The 21,906-nt window shown below is 41.8% G+C and overlaps 1 protein-coding gene across 3 annotated transcripts in view; it reads right to left on the reverse strand.

The window, feature by feature from the left end:
- Window positions 1-12,725: 12,725 nt before the first annotated feature.
- Window positions 12,726-21,906, reverse strand: part of TRMT6 (tRNA methyltransferase 6 non-catalytic subunit) — a 54,490-nt gene continuing 45,309 nt past the window's right edge. For all 3 annotated transcript variants that reach the window (XM_056567822.1, XM_056567824.1, XM_056567825.1), the window contains 5 exons: window positions 20,171-20,547; window positions 15,650-15,735; window positions 15,126-15,228; window positions 13,463-13,549; window positions 12,726-13,066 (listed from right to left, as the gene is read on the reverse strand). In XM_056567822.1, the coding sequence (XP_056423797.1) occupies window positions 12,899-13,066; window positions 13,463-13,549; window positions 15,126-15,228; window positions 15,650-15,735; window positions 20,171-20,547 (821 nt within the window). In that variant the 3' untranslated portion in view covers window positions 12,726-12,898. The remainder of the gene's footprint in view (window positions 13,067-13,462; window positions 13,550-15,125; window positions 15,229-15,649; window positions 15,736-20,170; window positions 20,548-21,906) is intronic.

Consider the following 21,906-nt stretch of genomic DNA (forward strand, 5'->3'; position numbering starts at 1 on the left):
TGAAAGAACTACACAACTTCCTGTCAGAAGTGAGTCAAGGGAAAAACCATGCTGAAGCCAGTACAATTTGCAACAACATCATATTAATAAGTTATACATCTTGGACTATAATGGAGCTATCACCAATCAGATGGGATGAGCACTAAGCCAAAGAGTGAAGCGTGCTACTACTGCACAAAGCAATAAATAATTAATAAAGATTAGACAGCACCCATTCTTATTGTAGTGCACGGCCCCAACATTCCGAAATAATTCAATAGCCAGCTCTTGCATATGGTCAAAAGACAAATTTTATTGTAGACCCATTAAAACTACAGCAATCAGTAGACAACATGAACATTCTCCACCAATTTTTGGTTGGTCGACCCTTTTATTTCCATGTGGATAGATTTCCACAGTGCACAATATGAAAAATGCCCAGACACATTTGACGCATTAACAATAATTAACATCCTCGAAGTCCCCTAGATGCTCCTGGATGCATTTGTTTAGCTTACGGCTCATAAATTGCAAGTTTCACACCCAATTCTTTAAATAACATATGTTGTGTTGCAATTAAAACATTGTTTAAATGAGTATTCCCTTAGTATAAAATAAAAAAAAAAAGAAAACTCATAAAAAATATAAAAAATACAACAATAATCTATTCTGATTTTCTCACTTCTTCCTGCTTCCGAGATGAATGCTCAGAACAGGACCTGCCCTCTCAGCCAAAAACTGGCGGCTGGGTTCACATCACGTTTTTGCCATACTGTTTTCAATCCGTTTTTCTAAAGAAAACCATATAACAAAAAAACAGACGGAACAGTATGGGAAAAAGTAAACCGTATGCGTTTTTAAACAGTATACTGTTTTTAAAAGTGCATACAGTTCCATCAGTTTTTATAGAAAAAACCCATACGTTTTTGAAAATGTTGTCCATTTTTAATGGGAGGGGTCTTGGGTGGGGACTTTAGGATTCAAATGCGCATGTACAAAGTAAAAACGTATACGTTTTTCCCGCATGGAACCGTATACATGTGCGTTTCCCATTGACGTCCATGTAAAAAAAAAAACGTATGCGGTTGCAGTACGGTTTTTGAACCGGAGTCAAAACCGTGGTTGACCACGATTTTGTCTCCGGTTTAAAAACCGTACTGCAACCGCATAAGTTTATTTAACAGGGACATCAATGTATATGGTTCCATACGGGAAAAACTTATACGTTTTTACTTTGCACATGCGCATTTGAATCCTAAAGTCCCCACCCAAGACCACTCCCATTAAAAATGGACAAAATTTTCAAAAATGTATGGTTTTTTTTTCTATAAAAACTGACGGAACTGTATGCACTTTTAAAAACAGTATACTGTTTAAAAACGCATACGGTTTACTTTTTTCCATACTGTTCCATCCGTTTTTTTGCCATACGGTTTTCTTTAGAAAAACGGATTGAAAACAGTATGGCAAAAACGTAGTGTGAGCCCAGCCTTAGGCTGGGTTCACACCATGTTTTGTTAAATACGGTTCCCGTATACAGCTGGGAGGAGGGGGCGGGGCTTAATCGCGGCCCCCGTATTCGGGAACCGTATTTAATGCATTTCTATGAGCTGACCGGAGTGAACCGCAGCCTCCGGTCGGCTTCGTTTTCGGCCTTATGCGGTTTCCCGACCGCAGGCAAAAACGTGGTCGACCGCGTTTTTGCCTACGGTCGGGAAACCGAGAACTCATTTTGAAAAAAGGTATGACTGGGAGCTGGTGGGCAACTAGGTAGTTATGCTTTTTTTTAATGCCCCCAACAGCATTTTTTTTTTTTAACCAAACACTGAAATATCCCTTTAATGGTGTGAGAATTGTGATCAAGATCACCAAAAAATAAAAGCAGTATTCAGAACATACCTACAACAGAGACAGTCGCCTTAATTTACTATTGTAAATGTAACATGTTTTGTCGGTTAGAATTTGGCGCATTGTGCCACTAATTGTGTCTGTGCCAGAACTTGCGCCAAAAATTATAAAAACATGACCAACTCTCCCTTTTACTCAGAAAATCCACAAAAAGGGACATGGTCGCTGGGAAAAGGGGGCCGGTCTCCGACATTTTCCAAAAACCCCAACATATTTACTAAGGTTTTCACAGAAACCTGATGAAAACCCCACAGATCACAGCATGTGTAAAAAAGCAAAATGTAGGGAAAAGTACAAAACGTAGAGAATCATTAGTAAATGCTGTGGAAAAATACTTGTAGAGAATTAAAACCCACAAAAAAAAACTATACTCCACTCAGGGCTACTGTCCCTCATTTACTAAGAGTGGAGTGTAGTTTTCTTTGTGGGTTTTAATTCCCTAAATTTTTTTCCCACAGTAATTACCAAGATTTCCCTACATTTTTTTTTTTTTTTTTTTTTTTTTTTTTTTACACAGGCTCTGATCTGTAGGGTTTTCCTCAGCTTAAATCCACCACATTTTCTGTGGAAACCTTAGTAAAAATGTTGAGTTTTTGTGAAAATGTCGGCAACACGCTCATTTTCTGTGACCACGCCTCCTTTTCCCAAAAGACACACCCCTTTTCGGGGTTTTCTCAGTAAAATGGAGTTAGTTGGGTTTTTCATTTCTGGCACAGACAGAATTCTGGCGCACCGTGCCAGAATATGGCTCACGACCCGACTAAACATGTCGTGTTTACAATAGTAAATCATGGCCAATGAGTCTCTATACACTTATAAAACCTCATGTGAGATAGCCATGAACTCCCCGAATGGCCAAAAAGACATCGCTTGGGGATAACAGATTTGACAATGTAGCAAACCTGCAGACCTTTGACAAGATTGCAGCAATGTCTCACATATGTTGTTTATTTTGTACTCGTATATATCCAGGGGGCAGCCACCAGAATGCCTTTAATAGTAGAACAGATGGCAAGAATTAGCCACCAAAATGTTGCCAGCCATAAGCTTTCTGTAGGTCTTCGTTGCATTTCTATGAATATGCAAACCCCTTTCATTACCAAATCCAAAAAAGAAACCTGTTGAGCTAGTCCGGTTCTCCTAGTAGACGGATGAGTGTACCCACTATGTAGATAGGTGTCTACCCCCCCCCCCCCCCGAAAGTGGATAGGTCTTCAAGTACATAAAATAGTCTCCTAGTAGGTAGATAAGTTCCTCCCTGCATGAATGTAATGACCTAGTAGGTAAACAGGTCTTCCCTCAAAAAAAAAGTTATACATTCACCGTCTCCTGATTCCATGCTGACCTGATCTTCCCCTTCTCTTGTACTCAGTTATGTGAATGGTGTAATTGTGTTGGCTACAGGAACAAAAGTCCTGCACAACTCCTCATAGGCCATGGCCTGAAGCGAGTAACAGTTTAAAGAGCCAATGGCATCCTAAGGACCCATCTGCAGAGGAAAGAAGTGCACGCTTAGGCTGGGTTCACACTACGTTTTCTCCCATACGGGAGCGCATACGGCAGGGGGGAGCTAAAAGCTCGCGCTCCCGTATGTCACCGTATGCGCTCCCGTATGTCATTCATTTCAATGAGCCGGCTGGAGTGAAACGTTCGGTCCGGTCGGCTCATTTTTGCTCCGTATGCGCTTTTACAACCGGACCTAAAACTGTGGTCAACCACGGTTTTAGGTCCGGTTGTAAAAGCGCATACGGCGCAAAAATGAGCCGACAGGACCGAACGTTTCACTCCAGCCGGCTCATTGAAATGAATGACATACGGGAGCGCTCCCCCCTGTCGTATGCGCTCCCGTATGGGAGAAAACGTAGTGTGAACCCAGCCTTACATGGGAATCTGGGGCACATGGTCCTAAATTCTCCAGTGTTGGTTCCCCCTCCCAGGCCGGTTAGGTGATGGTGGTGCCTACGTTCACTAACTCATCTTTCTGGTCCTTGGTGTACCTTATTCATTGTAAGCTAAAATAACTGATCCAACTTCCCCTTTACTGCTAAACTAGACTTCATAGTTTGTTCTCCACTTGCCCACAGAGCAGTGTCCCATAAGATGTGGCACATAAACAAAAACTGTTTAATTACCGTATATGACCAAATTGTATTTACCCGGATGTTATGTACAAACATTTTTACAGGGGTTATCCAGGAAAAAAAACTTTTTTTTTATGTCAACTGGCTCCAGAAAGTTAAACAGATTTGTAAATAACTTCTATTAAAAAATCTTAACCCTTTCAATAATTATCAGCTGCTGAAGTTGAGTTGTTGTTTTCTGTCTGGCAACGGTGCTCTCTGCTGACATCTCTGCTTGTCTCAAGAACTGCACAGAGTAGAAGAGGTTTGCTATGGGGATTTGTTTCTAAACTGGGCAGATCCCGAGACACGTGTCATCAGAGAGCACTTAGATAAGAACAACTCAACTTCATCAGCTCATAAGTACTGAAAGGATTAAGATTTTTTTTATAGAAGTAATTTACAAATCTGTAGTAAATGAAGAAAAAGGGTGTCCTGCACTCACCGCTTCAGTCCAGGTAATCCTGCTCCCATCTCGGGTCACGACTCGAACACGGAGGGCATGGGTAGTGGAGCGCTCAGAGGCGACTGCCGGCGGTTTCACGCATAGGAATGCGCTTCATCCGGCCTCGTTAACGTCATCGCGCTGTGCGAATTATAAAGGTGCAGCTGGTGAGTCACATGATTCCAGGTGAACTCTCACCCCGTGTTACATTCAAAAGTGAACGGACCGAAAAGCCACATAAGGAAGCAAAAAGCAAGTTAGGTAAGTACATCAATACTAATAGACCTAGAACTGCCCTGAATAAAGAAAAATTTATAAAAAAGGGGAAAAATCTAATTTATCATTTAACCCTAACGGCCCCTGTGCGTCAAGGCGCAGTATCCATCGCGCCTCAGCACGCAGGAGCAGACGACGTCTATCTCCTACAGAAGGGTGACAAGGGATTGTTTCAAGACCTCCAAATTTTAACGTGGTGCAATTTCCACCATGTATGGATTGCATATGCTGAACAAATCTTGGGGATCCGCCTCCTTTTCGAACCGAGTACATATGCTCACGTACTCGGGCCCGGAGTTGTCTCTCGGTTTTTCCAATATAAAAGAATTGGCAACTACAAAATAAAAAATATACAACAAAGGTGCTCCGGCAGGTGATGAGGTGTTTTATTTCAAAAACATAACTCCCTAATTTAATAGAAATCGCATTAATGTTGTGAGGGCATTGAGGACAGAAACCGCACTTCTTATTCCCTTTCGGGGCTATACCAGACAACCAAGTCTCCTTGGGATGTGCTTCTCTATTCAACTTCTGACCCTTCAATAAATCAGCGATCGTCTTGTTTTTTCTGAAGGTCACTATAGGTCTATTCTGTGCTGTATTCACAATATCTGGATCTGCCATGAGTAGATGCCAGTTCTTAGTGATGGCAGATTTAATAACGTGATTCAAAGGGCTGTTTTTAAAAGCAAACGTGAATCTTGAATTCTGTTCAGTAGTAGACTGAAAATCTTTTTTCTTATTTTTTGAATCTATAAGTAAATCCTCTCTGTTTTTAGTTGCAGCTCTCCTGTAAGCTCGTGCCAATACTTCATTAGGATACTGACGCTGTCTAAAGCGTGTAAGTAAGTGTCCTGCTTGTTCCTCATAATCAGACTGCTTGCTATTATTTCTTTTTAGACGTAAAAGCTGGCTATACGGAATAGAATTTTTAGTTTCAATAGGGTGGGAGCTCTTATAGTGTAAAAGAGCATTTCTTGCCACTTCTTTCCTATAGCCTTGTGCCAGAAGCTGGTTATTCTCCACATATAGTTTAAGATCCAAAAATTCGAGGCTATCTCCCCCAAACACACTCGTAAATACCATGTTCATGGCATTGACATTAAGATAGGCTACAAAATCCTCAAACACACTTGGGGGCCCATCCCACACCACCAGGATATCATCCATATACCTCCAAATTGCCCGAATGTACCTAGAAAAAGTATTGGAGGTACTGAAAACATACTCCTGTTCAAACGCGGCTAAAAACAGATTCGCGTATGAACAGGAGGTGGGACTCCCCATTGCGGTTCCGACTTTCTGTCGGAACCATTGATTGTCGAATTGGAAAGTATTGTTGTTAAGAATAAACATGAGGGCATCACAGATAAATTGTACAAAACCGTGTGACTTGTCAGTCCTACTCAGGATGTTTTGAATGGCTTGCACACCCGTAATGTGGGGAATGCGGGTGTACAACGCCTATACATCTATAGATGCCAAAGAGAAAGAGGGTTCCCAATTAAAGTCGTGAATAAACCTTAGTACGTCCCCTGTATCTTTAAGATATGTTGGAATGGAGGTAAGGAGGGGTCTAAGGGACCAATCTACGTATTTAGATAAGTACTCGGTCACCGAACCCACCCCCGCAACAATAGGTCGTCCAGGGGGGTGGGTGCGGGACTTATGTACTTTGGGCAACAAATACCAATTGGGGTCACTGGGGGCCACAGGTATAAGACGTTCTGCTAATTTTAGATCCAACACTCCAACCTCTACATAGTGGCGGAGGAACGATCTCAACTTCTCTTTAATACGGCCCGTAGGACTCTCTGACAACTTTTCATAGGTGTCTATCGCAGACAATTGACGCTGAGCCTCTTGGTTATAGTCGACTCTAGACCAAACAACAATACTGCCTCCCTTATCTGCTCTTGAGGTGACAAGATCCTCTCTCTTAACTAACCAACTCAGACCTTCAAATTCATCGTTAGATAAGTTACTCAGTGGATGGGGATAAATGAGTGCCTTCATGTCATTTTTTACTGCCTTCATGAACAAATCAATAGGGCCACCCGGTGCTAGGGGAGGGTTGAATGTGGAGGGGACCCCCCCTAAAAAAGGGGGGGGGGAGTCTCCTCCACACTGAACCTGAGTGGTATCATCTGACGCCAAGTCAACTAACATATTCGTAAACTCCATGTCATTAGCATCAAAACCCTTAACAGGGATAAAGCCTAAAGGGCCTATATGGCAAGGTGTATTGCAATCAATTAATACAGGAGGTTTTTTTATGGAGCTGGGAAAAAAAACTTATTGAGGTTAATTTTACGAACAGCCCTAAACAAATCGACTTCAAAGGAAACAAAATCAAAACCTTCAACTAATCCAAAATTAAGACCTTTAGACAAAGCAGTCAGAGTACTCTGGGGGAGGACAACATCTGTCAGGTTCTCCACCAGAGTCTCACCTGCTAATCTCTCCAAGTGACCTCCTTGCGTTTCTGTGCCCACTTTCCTCTGAGCGTGCCTCTTTCTGCCCCCCCTTCTGGTCTTCTTTCTAAAGGGGGTTGCTGAGTATAGGAGTTTCCCTGGCTAGAATCTCTATTACCCTCATCTGAGGCGCTCGTGTCTGATTCAGTGGTCCAGAAGTCTTGACTTCTGCGACCCTTGAAGTTTCTTCTTCTAAATCTTCTACCTGCATTTCTTCTACCATTTTTGTTATTATTGGTACTCCAAGAAAATACATTATCGTTGTCATAATCGCGCTTATCGCGCACAAATTTGTCGCGTTTTACTTCTTTTATCTCAATCTGGAGGAGGGCAATCTTCTTCTCAAGATTTTTTAAAAAAGTGGTTGCTTGTATTTCAGATACTCGTTTACGAAATTCGCTTTTAGACCTTTCCAAATCTTCAGTAATTTTAACATAGTCTCTCTGATGTTGTTCCAGGACTATTTCTACTAATTTCAAAGCATGTTGCATATGTGCAGATTTCCAAGCATGCATGAACTCATTACTTTCCAAAAATTGGGACGGAAATTTATAATTCCTTAGACCCCTAGGAGCTCTGCCTGAGTCAACATAAGCCTGCAACGAATTAATAGACCAAAAAGATCTTGCTTCCTTTTCAGTGAGTGAAACAATTCTGTGCTCAAGTGCTCGTGTGCTAATAAGCTGCAATTCATCCTGCAAGTTGCAGGATGAAAAAAACGCTCCAGCGTCCTGTCTTCCTGTGTCCGGCATCGGATTTCCATCTGTGGAACTAATATCTGTCTCCATAGCTGGTACAAGGCTAGGTAACGTGCTCAACTTAAGAAAATGTGCAGAGAAAGTACTAAAAGTAAACAAGAAACAACAGTGGCACCGATACCTTAGGCCTCCTAAGACCACGAGGCCGGATGAAGCGCATTCCTATGCGTGAAACCGCCGGCAGTCGCCTCTGAGCGCTCCACTACCCATGCCCTCCGTGTTCGAGTCGTGACCCGAGATGGGAGCAGGATTACCTGGACTGAAGCGGTGAGTGCAGGACACCTTTTTTCTTCATTTACTACTATTTGGTGACTACGGTCTTTATTGTCCTAGCACCCCCGTTGCCAGGGTGGATTTCCAGTCTAGCGGGACGCCGTCTCCATCTCGTGGTCTTAGGAGGCCTAAGGTATCGGTGCCACTGTTGTTTCTTGTTTACTTTTAGTAATTTACAAATCTGTTTAACTTTCTGGAGCCAGTTGATATATAAAAAAAAAAAATTTTTTTCCTGGATAACCCCCTTTAAGACTCTTACAGCCATGGTGATATAATGGCACACACATTACTGATGGGATTGCAAACTATATGTTTCCAATACACGTAGGAGAAAACTGAGATAGTGCACTCACCGCAGACATGGATGCAACTTCATATTTCAGCTTTATTCCAAGACTTGGATGAGTACAACGTGCAGGACAGATACACAGGGAGCAATGATTGGAACAGGTGAGTCGGGGAGCGTGACGGAGGGGCGGCAACAGGTTTCACGCACTGAGGCGCTTCCTCTGGCCCGTACGGGCCAGAGGAAGCACCTCAGTGCGTGAAACCTGTTGCCGCCCCTCGACTCACCTGTTCCAATCATTGCTCCCTGTGTATCTGTCCTGCACGTTGTACTCGTCCAAGTCTTGGAATAAAGCTGAAATATGAAGTTGCATCCGTGTCTGCGGTGAGTGCATTATCTCAGTTTTCTCCTATGTGTATTGGATATGCTGCACCTTTCTACTTTTATTGATAAGAGCACCGCCATCTCCCCTAGCAACCATTAGGACAGATACTGTTTGCTGTTATTTACTTTCCACATTGCTACTCTCAAACTTGCCAGCATTAGCGGTGTCAGACTTTCCTGTTTCTTGTGTGAAGATAAACTATATGTTTCAGCTATACCTAAAAAATAAAGGGTTTTCTTAGGCTGGGTTCACACCACGTTTTTGCAATACAGTTTTTTTTTCAGGTTTTAGATAAAAAACCGGATTCCTCAAAACCTGACTAAACTGTATCAAAACGTGTGTACAAAGTTTTATCTGTAAACGGTTGAAAACCGTATACAGTTTGAAAAGTGATGTCTGGTTGCATCAGTTTTTTAAGGAAAAAAAAACGCATACGTTTTGAACTTTTCACTCCATTATGAATAAAGTTTCACTTGTTTGATTGAAATTCCAAGAAAAAAAAACTGTGCAAAGTCAAAAACCATATGGTAAAAACTGGATGGAACTGTACACACATACAGTTCTGTACGGTTCCCATTAACTCCCATGTTAAAAAAAAAAAAAAAAAAAAATTATATGGGTCTATACGTTTTTTTTACCTGGACTAAAAACCGTGGTAGGCCTCGGTTTTCTGTCCAGAAAAAAAAAAAAAGTAAAAAACCGTGTGGTGTGAAAAACGGAGACAACCTTATACAATATGGTGCATACGTTTTGAATGGAAAGTCTATGGGCACGGTTTTCTGTACAGTTGCATAAGTATTTTTATTATCCAAAAACTGTATAGAAAATCGTGGTGTGAACCCACCCTTAGTTTTGGAGGGAAAAAGAAGTCAATCATCCTATAAGGGAGGTCCTTGCTCACAGTTCAAAGTCTTTTCATGATGTCAGAAAATGGACAAATCTTTATTTGCATTTAAAAAGTCTTTACACCTGTTCAGACTTAATCTTCACACCCAAGGTTCTTCTAGAACTGTATCCAGTATAGGTCTCTCTCCTTGAAGCAATGGAAGTTAAAGGACTTAGGTTGACAGAGAAGTATTAGTGTGAGTCCACGTGAGCAGCCAAATCCACGAATGTGAAACCCCTCCAGCCCATGGTGGACAATAGCGGCATGATGTTACGGATCACTGCTGCAACGTTACACGACCCTTGGCCACATGGAGTTGCTGCCCGCATGCAGCTGCAAACGTTTAGTTAATATTAATGGCCAAGTGGTTTTACAGGTAAAACTGCTGTTGATCTGCCAAATCGGGCAGCCTTCACACCCCCTCCTATGAACATGAAGCATGGCGAGACATCACGACCATGGCCGCCGAACCCAACGCTTTGAACATAATGTTCAGAACACCAGTGCACCGGCATGAAGATCGCAGGGGTCTGGCCGCTGGGATAAGGGATAAGATGTCTAGTGGTGGAGTACCCCTTTAACCTACTTACAAACTGCCCCCCCCCCCATCACATGTAGGCATGGCTTTCATCTAAATGACGGCAGCTCAGTGTAGCCTAGCCTTCATTTCAGTGCAGCTTTGAGGCTGTTTACAGATTTCTGTTTTGCTGTGTTTTTAATCACAAATAACCGCAATAGCAGTGAAAAAATAAATAAAAAAAAAGACTCAGCATATTTTAGAAATCAGTAGGCAAACTAGCTCTTTCACCCAGCGGTATCTCTCTCTCGGACACTAAGGATAATATGAGAAAATATATAGCATTTCCGCCGAAAATCCTGCAATTTTGTTGCAGATCTTGAAGGGTAGGGCCACATGTTGCAGATGAGCTGCAGATTTTCTGAAGCAGAATATGAGCCAAAGGCAGAAGTGGATACAGCTAGGAGGATAATACTTTCCTTTAGATTTCCACTTCTGCCTTTGGCCATGGTCAAAAATGTACGGAACATTCGCCTGGAAAACATGGGCAGACATTCCGCACATTTGATTGTTTTGGTGGCGTTAGGACCGCGCAACAAGCTCATTCTTTTCCGCTGCTGATGATAATGCAGTGGTTTCTTTTGGCAATGGCATGGCAATTCGGTGCTCCAGCAAATGTGCTACATGTGACCCTACTCTAATAGAAAGTGACCATGCATCTGCTGCCTCTATTCACATCAATGGAACTGAGCTGCAATGCCACACACAACCAGAAGACAGGTGTGGTGCTGTTCATGGAAGAAATTAGCTCTGTTTTTTTTTTTTTTTTTTTATCCCTGGATAAGCCCTTTAAAGCCTCAGCTGTCCGGTTCCTTCCACTGCTGCATTTTAAGCAGCTAAAAACGATTCTTCATGGTAAAAATTTTTTTTTTTTTTAATAAAAAACATTTTTGGGGAAACTGTATTTGCAAGAAATAAAGAAATCCCAGTGCATTTTGCCAGGGCTGTGCTGCCTCCAGGAAAATAACAATAATGACTTCAATCTACTTTATTGCTCTCGCTAAATTTCCGAAATGATGAAAGTCACTTCTTTCCAAGTGCAATATGCTGATGAAGACCAATAAAGAGGATCAATGGGGTTTAGATCCACCACAGTGGGCTTTGATACAACTGCAATTTATATTCATTTTCCATAATGCATGGCTCTATATCCAGCCAGGGTGGATGATTTAGGTTAGCCATCGCCAATGTTACTTATGCTTAAAATTGTAGGAAATTCATTAGAATGAATTAGAACTAAGCAAAACTTAATGGTGCAATAAATATTGATGCAAAAAACTCAATTAATTCTACAGTAAATATGTAAAATTACCGATGCTGTCTGTATCCTATACCAATAGTCTACAAGCTGTGGTAATACAGATGTTGTGAGACTACAACTCTCAGCATGCACGGACAGCCAACGGCTGTCCGTGCATGCTGGGAGTTGTAGTTTTACAACAGCTGGAAATCCAGTTTGGAGACCACTGGCCTATAACGTACTTGCTGTAAGCCTTTTCTATATGGAAACCCAAGGTGGGGGTCACTTTTCAGGAGTCTCCCTATAGGAGCCAGAGCAGAGTTATTTGCAGAGTGGTTTTCTCTCTGGAGGACTCACGCATTACACTTTCACCCCTCATGTAATACTAAATCTGGCCTGCAGAGGCTGCTGTAGGAAAAATGAGCAGCAGCACAGAGCTTCCCCTGGTGACGATCACTAGAGGTTATCCTAAAAAGCTGTGTCGGGTGACTATAGCTATAGCCAAGATTCTCCTGTGTCTTGCTCTCGAACAATGAAGAAACAAATACGCTTATTGTACTGTATTCACGTAGTAGCAATCTGGCTCCTTTCACTCGCAAAAAATACATCTAACAAAAAAGATGAAGTGACCCTCCCTACAATCCTGAAGGAGTCCCAATTAGGGATTGTTCACACTGTGGAATGTCCGTCCCATGGTATTCTGCTGCACTGTGCACAGAATTTTTCTGCCATGGAAATGCCGATTCCGGCATCCACAAAAAGAATAGACTTGTCTATTCTTTTTGGTATTCCACTCGGAAATGCATTGCCGTGTATGACACGGCACATTTCCGAGCAGTCCCCCCCCCCCCCAGGATTATTTAAATGCATGGAATGCTTGCATGTGTGACATTACGCACATTTTACGTGGTGTGAACATGGCCTTAGTCTTCTTCTGAAAGTTCCATTTCGGAGGCTTGTCAACGCTGGAATGAGACTAGGCCGAAAATTCATTTTTAGATTTCAAAGTGTTTTCCTTTAGTTTTATAAATCCTTTTTTTTTCCCCCCGAAATTTCCTTGGTGTAAAAAAATAAATAAATCTATACAAATTCATGTTCGAAAGAAACAATATATATTTTTGACTCAATGCCACAAAATAAAAAATAAAAAGAGAGAGAAAAGAAATAATAATAATTAAAAAAAAAAAAAAAAAAATCAATAGAAGACAAGCAACCAAATATATATTTATAAAAAAATCCTCCGGTACATGCTGCTGTTAGAGCGTTTGTTGCACGACATTAAAAATAACATTTAGCTTTTATCTTCTACAACTTTTTGCTTTTTTGGTGCTGGTTCTTCGGTTCTTTCTGGGCACCTACTATTGGTCTTTGTGGTGTCTCTGGCTACTGTGATGCCGTATAGTAGGTAACCTCCTCCGCTGCTCATCACCAATTTCGGGTGACTTCTGTCTGGCAAGACCTAAAAATATTTTAGTGAAATTGTCAACATGTTTTAAATAACTTGGATATAAGACAGAAATACAGAGAGATGACTACAAGGGGGTGGGGGATGTGTTATTTGAGGCAATAGTAATAAAGATCCAGCCTATTAGATCAATATGATATCAGCTGCACAGGTCCAAGCCAATTTCGGGCACTTAAGGTTCCTCAGTGAAGACATTGCTATACACTTCAGCTATGTCACACTCTTCAATTCTCTTATTTCCTTGTGGAAGAAATATAGGATCCTTTCATTTTAGGTTATTACACAATCAATAGGTTCGCCTCACTCCAAGTGCTCTGCAGTCAATGACACACACCTACAGGAGAGGGATCGATATGAAGTATTGCTGGCTTATTGGAAAACCTAAATTACCTGATAATTTCTCAGCCAGGTCTCTGAGAGCCTGAGGTTAATGACGCCACCTTTTTCTCTAAGTTTTGTATAACATTCAAGTAGAGGCTGGAAATAATAGAAAAGACAATTACTGAGAGAGGTGACATACTGTCAAACAGATGTTTTATTATTGTTGTAAATCTATATTTCTGAAAATTTTTGTCCACACCGGCTTTCTGAAGCATTTTATATTGACAAAAGTGCACAGAAACCTCCAAAACTGAACTTTGAGAACCAATTCTTGCAGGGAAATTTAATATACAATAACAGAAATTAAACAATGTAAGGAAATATTGAGTCAGCACAACAAATGTAGGTTGCAAAGCTAGTTTTTATTGCTTATATCCCAAAATAATCAAGCTGTGCATATATTTTCCAAGAATTGTGTTGCAACGTTTCGGGTACTGAATACCCTTCCTCAGGTAGGCCTATTGAGGAGCATGCTTAATGTGCTGCATGTCTGCTCTGCTCCATGGTCCCTGTGCCTGGTCACATGCCCCATTTTTTGTTCTGGGTACATTGGATAGCCTGCTTTGTATACCTTGCCTGACGAAGGGTATTGAGTAGCTGAAACGTTGCAACACATGTTTGGTATATCTTTAGATGATGTTTGAGTGGTAGTGAGGTAAACCATCAAGTGTCTGGCATCCTCCTTGATTAAGCCGTTAGTAGGTATGTGCTGCCTATTGTGCCAAAATGAAAAATGTAGCCATTATTTATTTTATTTTAAAAAGTGCATCTGTCTCGTTAGATAGCTGCAAACACAGTGCAATTGTGCGCAACAAGTCTAATCCAGAAGTACCTTTTGCTGACATTGTAGGGTGCGCGTTATCTCCTTTAAAACAGCTATTAAAACCGTTATGCTTTGGGGCCACACCACCTCTGTCTTTTTAGGTCACACAGGGCTCCTTTGCCTGCTGTGGCCCTGTGTAGTTCAATCAACAGGGTGACTTAAGCTAAGAGAGAGCTGGTGCAGCCCCGAAGTATAACTGACACTAAAATGTATTCTGAGTCGTTATAACTATAATAATTTGAATAATTTTTGTTTTGCTTTACTATTATTAAAAAACAAATATCCATGCATTAAAGTGTTCTGATTTACATAGTTGACCGAGCTGTATAAGGAATATGATCGGACTACTGGATCACAAGGTGTGTGCACCATAGCGTTATATGACTGGCATTGAAGTGGTCTCTGATCATTACCAGTGGGTGTCAGCAGATAGCAGCTGCCATCCGGCTAACAAGCCCAAGCAGCACTCCCTTAACAGACCAATGCCATTTCTGTATTTCATGGGTTGGGATGAGATTAAAAACTTTCCTTGGGGCGTACTGAAGACATACACTCACTCAGTATTGTACTTGGGTGAAACTGTCCCAGTCTACACAGCACAGCCTACAAATAGACCTATTGCATTTAAACTAGTAGAATATTATCTTATTTTTAAACTGACATACCTGTTTTAATGGAGCTCCTACACTGTTTACGCAATTCCCATTAACCTCTATAGCCTTTATATAAAGCACATAAAACTGTCTCAGGAAATACATTTTATAAGATGTATAACAATGAATCCACTGGATAAATATATAATAAAAGTTATGCTTTCAACAAATACAATCCCTGTGGATTGACACATACCTCTTTGTATTGGCAGTAGACAACAAAGGGCCTTGATGGAGCAACGAATTCTAGCAAACTAAGAAGCAAAGGTGTAGGGTGGAACCGGGAGGCTACGACCAGCCTAGAGGGGATGAAGAAAGATGATAAAACATTGTAGACCAGTTTAATAAATATTCAAACACAAATTCGTAAAAATATTTAAAAACACAATATAGAAATGAAGTCAGAACCAAACAATAAAACGCAAATCCCAAAAGTCAGACCTTATGGCTGGGCCCAACTCCTTGATGTAAAAGCCATGGATTAGTATGTTCAGCTTAATGCAATATGTTTATAATGTAACCAACTATTTTGTGTGGTTTGGTGGTAGTACCCTCTGATCTGAGACTATGGACGGTGACTAATGAGGAGCCTTATAATTCCGTTGACTCTTTACCTTTGTTCTTTCGGATTATGCAGAGAGCACACCAGGTTCTAACATTAGGATGACTGAAAAAGAAGGGTTCATTTAAGAGTTTAGAAAACTGCAGAAAGACATTTACCCATCAGCATTTCTATCTTGTAACAACTTTGCAGCTTCGCACTCCCTCTTTCTTCTCTCGTCTTGTTTACGCTTCTTTTCTATTGCCTGGAGAGAAAATAGAAGCTGTCAGAGCAAAGAGAACCAAGACAACTCTACCTGCACATCCATTAGTTTAGGTTTATTTCCATTCCAGGACACATTCAATCAGGAACATTTTACACAAATTGAGACGTTAAATTCACATCCACATAAAAGCCAGAAGAAAAAGAAACTACACTCATAGCTTTAAAGGGGTAGTTCCCAGTAGACATCTCCTGCCCATATGTCCTATTTTGCAAGAAGTGCATGTGAAATGCAGATCGTGCGCTGGAGGACTTGGCACTGCCATCTACCACCCAGCAACTTCGCTTTCTGATTGGGCAGTATTATTATAGGAATTCTAAATAAGGTAGGTAATACGAGAGGTTAACAAGGTAATTTACCATCTATCTGGTGGGCAGGTGTAAAATATTAACTATGGGAAAACAGGGCTGTCCAGTTGGGACAGAACCTTTTAAAATAATGCACAAGTGCCCAAGAGGAAGGGCCAAGTTGTTTAAATGCCACAGACTTGCCCACCTTCTTGCTCCCCCTCCCTCCCTCTTGTGCTTGAGTGACATATAAGGCCTGGTATTCAGCATTAAGCCCTGCCTTCAGACCATCCCTGGAAGCTGAGCCCTTAAAGAAGTACTCCATTAAAGGGGTACTCCTCTGCTCAGTGTTTGGAACAAACTGTTCCGACCGCTGGAGCAGGGAGCTTGTGACGTTAGAGCCCCACGTCCTCATGACATCACGCCCCGCCCCCTCAATGCAAGTCTATGGGAGGGGGCGTGACGGTGTCACGCCCCCTCCCATAGACTTGCATTGAGGGGGCAGGTGTGACGTCATGAGGGGTGTGGCTATGACGTCACAAGCTTCCTGCGCTGGCTCCAGCATTTGGAACAGTTTGTTCCAAACGCTGAGCAGCGGAGTACCCCTTTAATGTTACTGAAGCAGGAAAGGAAAGGTTGGGGGAGCAAGGAGGCAACAGAGGCACTTGAGCTGCTTGGTCCTGCATCTTGGACATTTGCACCTGCCAAATTAAGAGAAGAAGAAGACATCCATGGAGAAAGTGCTGTGGTATTGGGGGTCTAACTTTTATTTCCCATCATCAGTCCAACGGTGTCACTAGCTCATACTGTGAATATGATTCGACAGACCATTTTTTAAGCCACCAACAATAAGTAAACATGTGATGCAGAAGTATATTCACATTATATTTTCTACTATTTAACCCTATCAGGTTATGTGTTTTACAATGGTAAAAGGAAAATATCTTTCCTGGATGAACCAGGCGTTTTGAAGACCATGGAACATTGGAATAGCAATGATGACTCCATCACAAATACATTATTGCAAATTCCACTATAAAAGAAAAGATCCAAAAGGCATTACAGAAAGAGGACTACAAAAGAGCCATTTTTAACAAAAGCAGAAGCGGGTCTTATTTTTCATATTTACATTTACTGTGTAAGGCCAATGAGAAATTTCTCCAGACTTTGAAAGCTAAATGGGAAGGCTATACTGGGATGATCAAAGTTGATCAATGGCAGGACATAGTGAGCACTACCGCCGTCTGTCTAATGTCTATCTGTTACATAAATTACATCGAACCCCAACATTTATCCATCAAATAGGGGTAAGAGACAGATGTAAAGTCAAGCTGGCTGATTTGTTTCAAAATTGTAGCCCCTGTAGCCCCCATAAACAGCCTTTGAAAATCCAGGTAAGTGAGGCAAAAAACACTACATAGGCCATGAGCCCCTGCGCTTGTTTACTGCGTGAGGAGCTGCCTTCAGAGAGTGAGTAGTGCATATAGATGAGGGAGGTGTCTGTGCCTCAGCCAATCAGGGCTGAACACACACGGCACACTAAAGCAAGGCTCTCTGAGCTGAGGAGAAGTGAGTGGGACGTGTCGTCTACTATAGATGCTAGTCATCATGTGGGATGAGATCTACTGGCCTTGAGGAAAAGCTGAGAGAAATGGGGTATGTTTTTAGCAAATATTACACTTCACATTGCAAAGTTAATTAACTTCAACATGTGCAGCTATATTAAAAGGTAAATTTTATTTGGATTAAGTTCTTCTTTAATTAGTTCAGTTTTCAAAGTGCACCAGTTACCTGGAAAATTCTGGGATGACATGGCTCTCCTTGGACTGCATGCATCTTTTCTAGGCACCTGGAGAACATTGAAGACTGAACTATTGTTTTTTTTATTTATTTTTTTTTATCTCCATTAAATGCAATATACATTAAAAGTACAAAAGGACTTGTTAAGAGAATAGAAACCAGTCATTAGCATCATGCAACCCTAATCATCACATTTTATTTATTTATTTAAGTAGAGACAGATACTAATTAATACATGTTCTGTTTTTCTACTGTTTCTTTTTTTCTGACTCTTATTTAATCTCTTGTATATTCTTATGGGGGCAGCCATCTTGCCTAAGAATCTACTGTGCTCTGTTAACAGCATTAAATATATGCTTTACAGCAGACACATGAACCACTGGGAACAACAGATGGAAGGGGACTCATTCATTTCTGAGTGTTCTAGTCACGCTCTGTGACCTGCGCAGAGGTCATTGTGCAAGGAGGGGAAGTTGGGGGAGCTGTGGGCAACATCAACGGTGAATGACCCGACTCTCTTGAACTCTCTATGAACTGGTGTAAACTTTGTAAAGGTAATCATGTCTGTGATAATAAGACTACTGATAAATAATCTATACAAAAGAAGGAGGGGTCTGTTTATTAGGCTTAGTGGCCAGATTGAGAACTGCAAGATTTCAGGACTATTTTAAAACCTAGATGAAAAAGTACAAAATTTAAAATCACCAAAAATTATCTATTATTTTTTCAATATAAGTAAAATTTATAAAAACTTGATTTATACAATCAAGTAATTTCTTGATGACACATTCCCTTTAACCTGTTAAGTACGAAGGGCATACAGGTATACCCTTGCATCCTGGCACTTAAGGAACAAGGGTGTATCTGTATGCCCTGAATCCTTAAGTGGCTTTGAAGCGAGCACAGGAGCTGTGCTCGCTTCAGAGCAGTGTGTAGCCTCACACTCACTGCAGTCACGCCCACTCCCATAGACAAGACACTAGGGGGCGTGACCGTGATGAAACTAGAGGGTGTGGTCGTGACGTCACGTCCCGTCTCGGTAGCAGAGCCCGGCAAAGAATGCCAAGGGTTGCACAGAGATCGCGGGGGTCCCCAGCGGTATGACCCCTGCGATCATACATCTTATCCCCTATCCTTTGGATAGGGGATAAGATGTATATACCGGGAATACCCCTTTAACGCCAAAATGAGCTTCGTCCTTAAGGGGTTAAACACTGGACTATCATACATTAGTCGTAAACAGTGGTCTTCTGGTGTTTAACATACCAAATTTATTAAAAAACCTGTGATTCTAACTACATTTAGTATTACTTTTGAACCACAAACTGTAGATTTCTGCTATAATTTATATCAATTTCAGGTGCAAAACGTAAATCCCTTGGGTAACGGGAAGCTCTACCTCTCCTGCTAAACCCAGCCCACTTTTTTGATAATCAACAAGAGCGGCGCAAAGTCAGAAAAAGTGACAAATTTACTGCGCCACACAATGTTAAATGTTAACCTTTTTAAAAAAAAATAACAAACAGTAGCAAAAACCCTTAGTAAATTCCCTCCAGTTCTAACACCTAGCTCAGGTCTTGGAAGAACTGAATATTCATGAGCAGGAGGTCTGAGATCCCAAAGTCTGGGTTGGACATTATAGAAATACAGGAAAACCATTAGTGGATTTGTAGCCACCACAGGCAGATTGAGAAAAGGCTGCAGTTGCAGATACAAGACATAAAGGGGTACTCCACCATATCCCCTATCCAAAGAATAAGGGACAAGATGTCTGATCACGGGGGTCCTGCCCTGCTGCACCCAGAGTTCGTTTAGAGCGTCGGGTGAAGCACCGGAGGCTTGTGACGTCACAGCCACGCCCGCTTGTGACAGCATGACCACGCCCCATCAATGCAAGTCTATGGGAGGGGGTGTGACGGCTGCCACGCCCCCTCCCATAGACTTGCATAGAGGAGGACATGACCATGACGTCACAAGCCTCTACCCCGCATTGTCAGTCATCTGGCACGGAGGAAAATGTCTGGGGTGCTACAGCCGAGATCGTGGGGGATAAGATGTCTAGGGGCGGAGTACCCCTTTAACATGTGACAGATTTTAGAAAACTGTTAAGGTTTGACGCAATAATACAGAAAATAGTGTTCTATTCGATCATAAAAAAAAAAACATGTATATGGATGATACACACAATGCATAGGACATTACAGTCACTAAATTTATAAGAGGGTGGACAGCACCGAAGATTACTTGTAAATTGTAGTAAACTGGGGGGCTATGTCCTTGCAAATACTTGGAATACTAGTGGAATGAAACTTGTGGAACCCAATACTTACAAGTTGTTTCTTGTCAAGATTCTGGCCTCCTTTGTGGTTCTCAGAGATCTCTCCACAACTTTTCTCTGCTTCTTCGTTTTCTGGTTGACTGGTTTCCATACTTTCTTCCACTTCTTCAGCTATACAGTCCCCTACAACAGCCAGAGTAGCTTCTTGCTTTTCATTGTCTGACCTGCTGCTTTCCTCATCAGTCTTTTCCGTGTTCTCCTCAGGAATAACATTAGAAGAGTAATTCAAAGTTCCAGAGATCAAAGCCTCCAGTTTGTGGAGAGGAAACTCATACAGTGTTTCGTAAAAAGACTTTGGAAAACCAAAGCAGTCTGTTGCAGCTCGAACAGGTCCACCACCCGGGTACATCTGAATAACAGATCCATATCCTTAAAAGGAAAAAAAAAAAGGATGTTAAAGAAAAAATAAATAAAAAAAAAACGCAACAGAAAAACCAATTGCAAAGGGTCTGCCTAATTAAGACATCGTTCACATCTGCATTGGAGGTTTCGTGTGGGGAGCTGGACAGTCTGTCGCACACCAACTGATCCCTTTGACTTTAATGGGGACCGTATGATATCCGCCTGGTTTCCATTTATTTAAAGGTTTTATCCAGAATAAAAAAAGAAAAACGTGTAGAAACTAATTTTTTTGAACTGTACTGAAAATGTTTCCATTACCTCTGTGCCCGGGCTGAAAAAAAACATCAGACGTTCCCCCGTTGCTCCAACATTGGTGTCCCGGTCCTTCGGTGCTGGTTTTCCTGGGGACAGTGAGTCATGGGTTACTTTCACACTATGTGTGAGGCTCCGTTACAATCGGACGTTAAGGGCTTTTTAAATTTCCTTTTAGTGCCATTAACGTCCATTATTGTACAGGAGCGTAACGGGCAAAGAGGATCCCATTCACTTGACATTCACTTGAAAGGGATTCCTCTAACGTCTGTTATGACTCCCGTTATTCTGCCAAAAGACAGCGGGAGAAAAAGACGTTGCAAGCACACATTTTTCTCCTGCTATCTTCTAACAGACGTCACACAGACGGGCACAAACATCAGTGTGAAAGGAGCCATATTGCTGGCTGCAGCAATGTCCCGCCTCGGCCGGTGATAGGCTGAGCGCACATGTAAGGAGCTTGGGCTCTGCCTTCTCCCTGCTACGGGATCAATACATGAGAGTGCGATCAGCTTATCAGCGGCCAAGGCGGGACATCGCTGCTGCCGGCGATATGCTGAGCGCAGTATGACTCACCGTCCCCAGGAAGCAGGAAGAAGACCAGCACCGGAGCACCGGGACACAGATATGCGCAACGGGGGAATGTCGGAAAGTGGGTTAAAGTTTGTATTTTTAGTTTTTTGCAGCCCGGGCACAGAGGAAAAGGAATGATTTTTAGTACAGTTCTCCATTAAACAGCACCCCACCTGTCCTCAGGTTGTTTGCCGCAATACAACTCAGCTATATTCACTTTAATGGAACTATGCTTCAGTACCATAAATGTGGACAAGAGTGGTGCCATTTACAAATGAACGCAGCCATGCATTCCTAATCCCGCATAGCCTCTTTAACAGGATCTGACCAGACAAACAATTACAGCGTTATTATGTTGTCTGCTCAGGTCCCGCTAATGAAACGGATTCTGTAATGGAGCTCCTCAAACAACTCCAGCGCAAATGTGAACACTGCGCTAAGAAGGTGTCACAGAATTGCCAAAATTTTCACCTCTAACATGAACTAAATGACCTACAGGCT

The sequence above is a fragment of the Hyla sarda genome, chromosome 3, assembly GCF_029499605.1.
Source record: "Hyla sarda isolate aHylSar1 chromosome 3, aHylSar1.hap1, whole genome shotgun sequence".
Taxonomy (NCBI): domain Eukaryota; kingdom Metazoa; phylum Chordata; class Amphibia; order Anura; family Hylidae; genus Hyla; species Hyla sarda.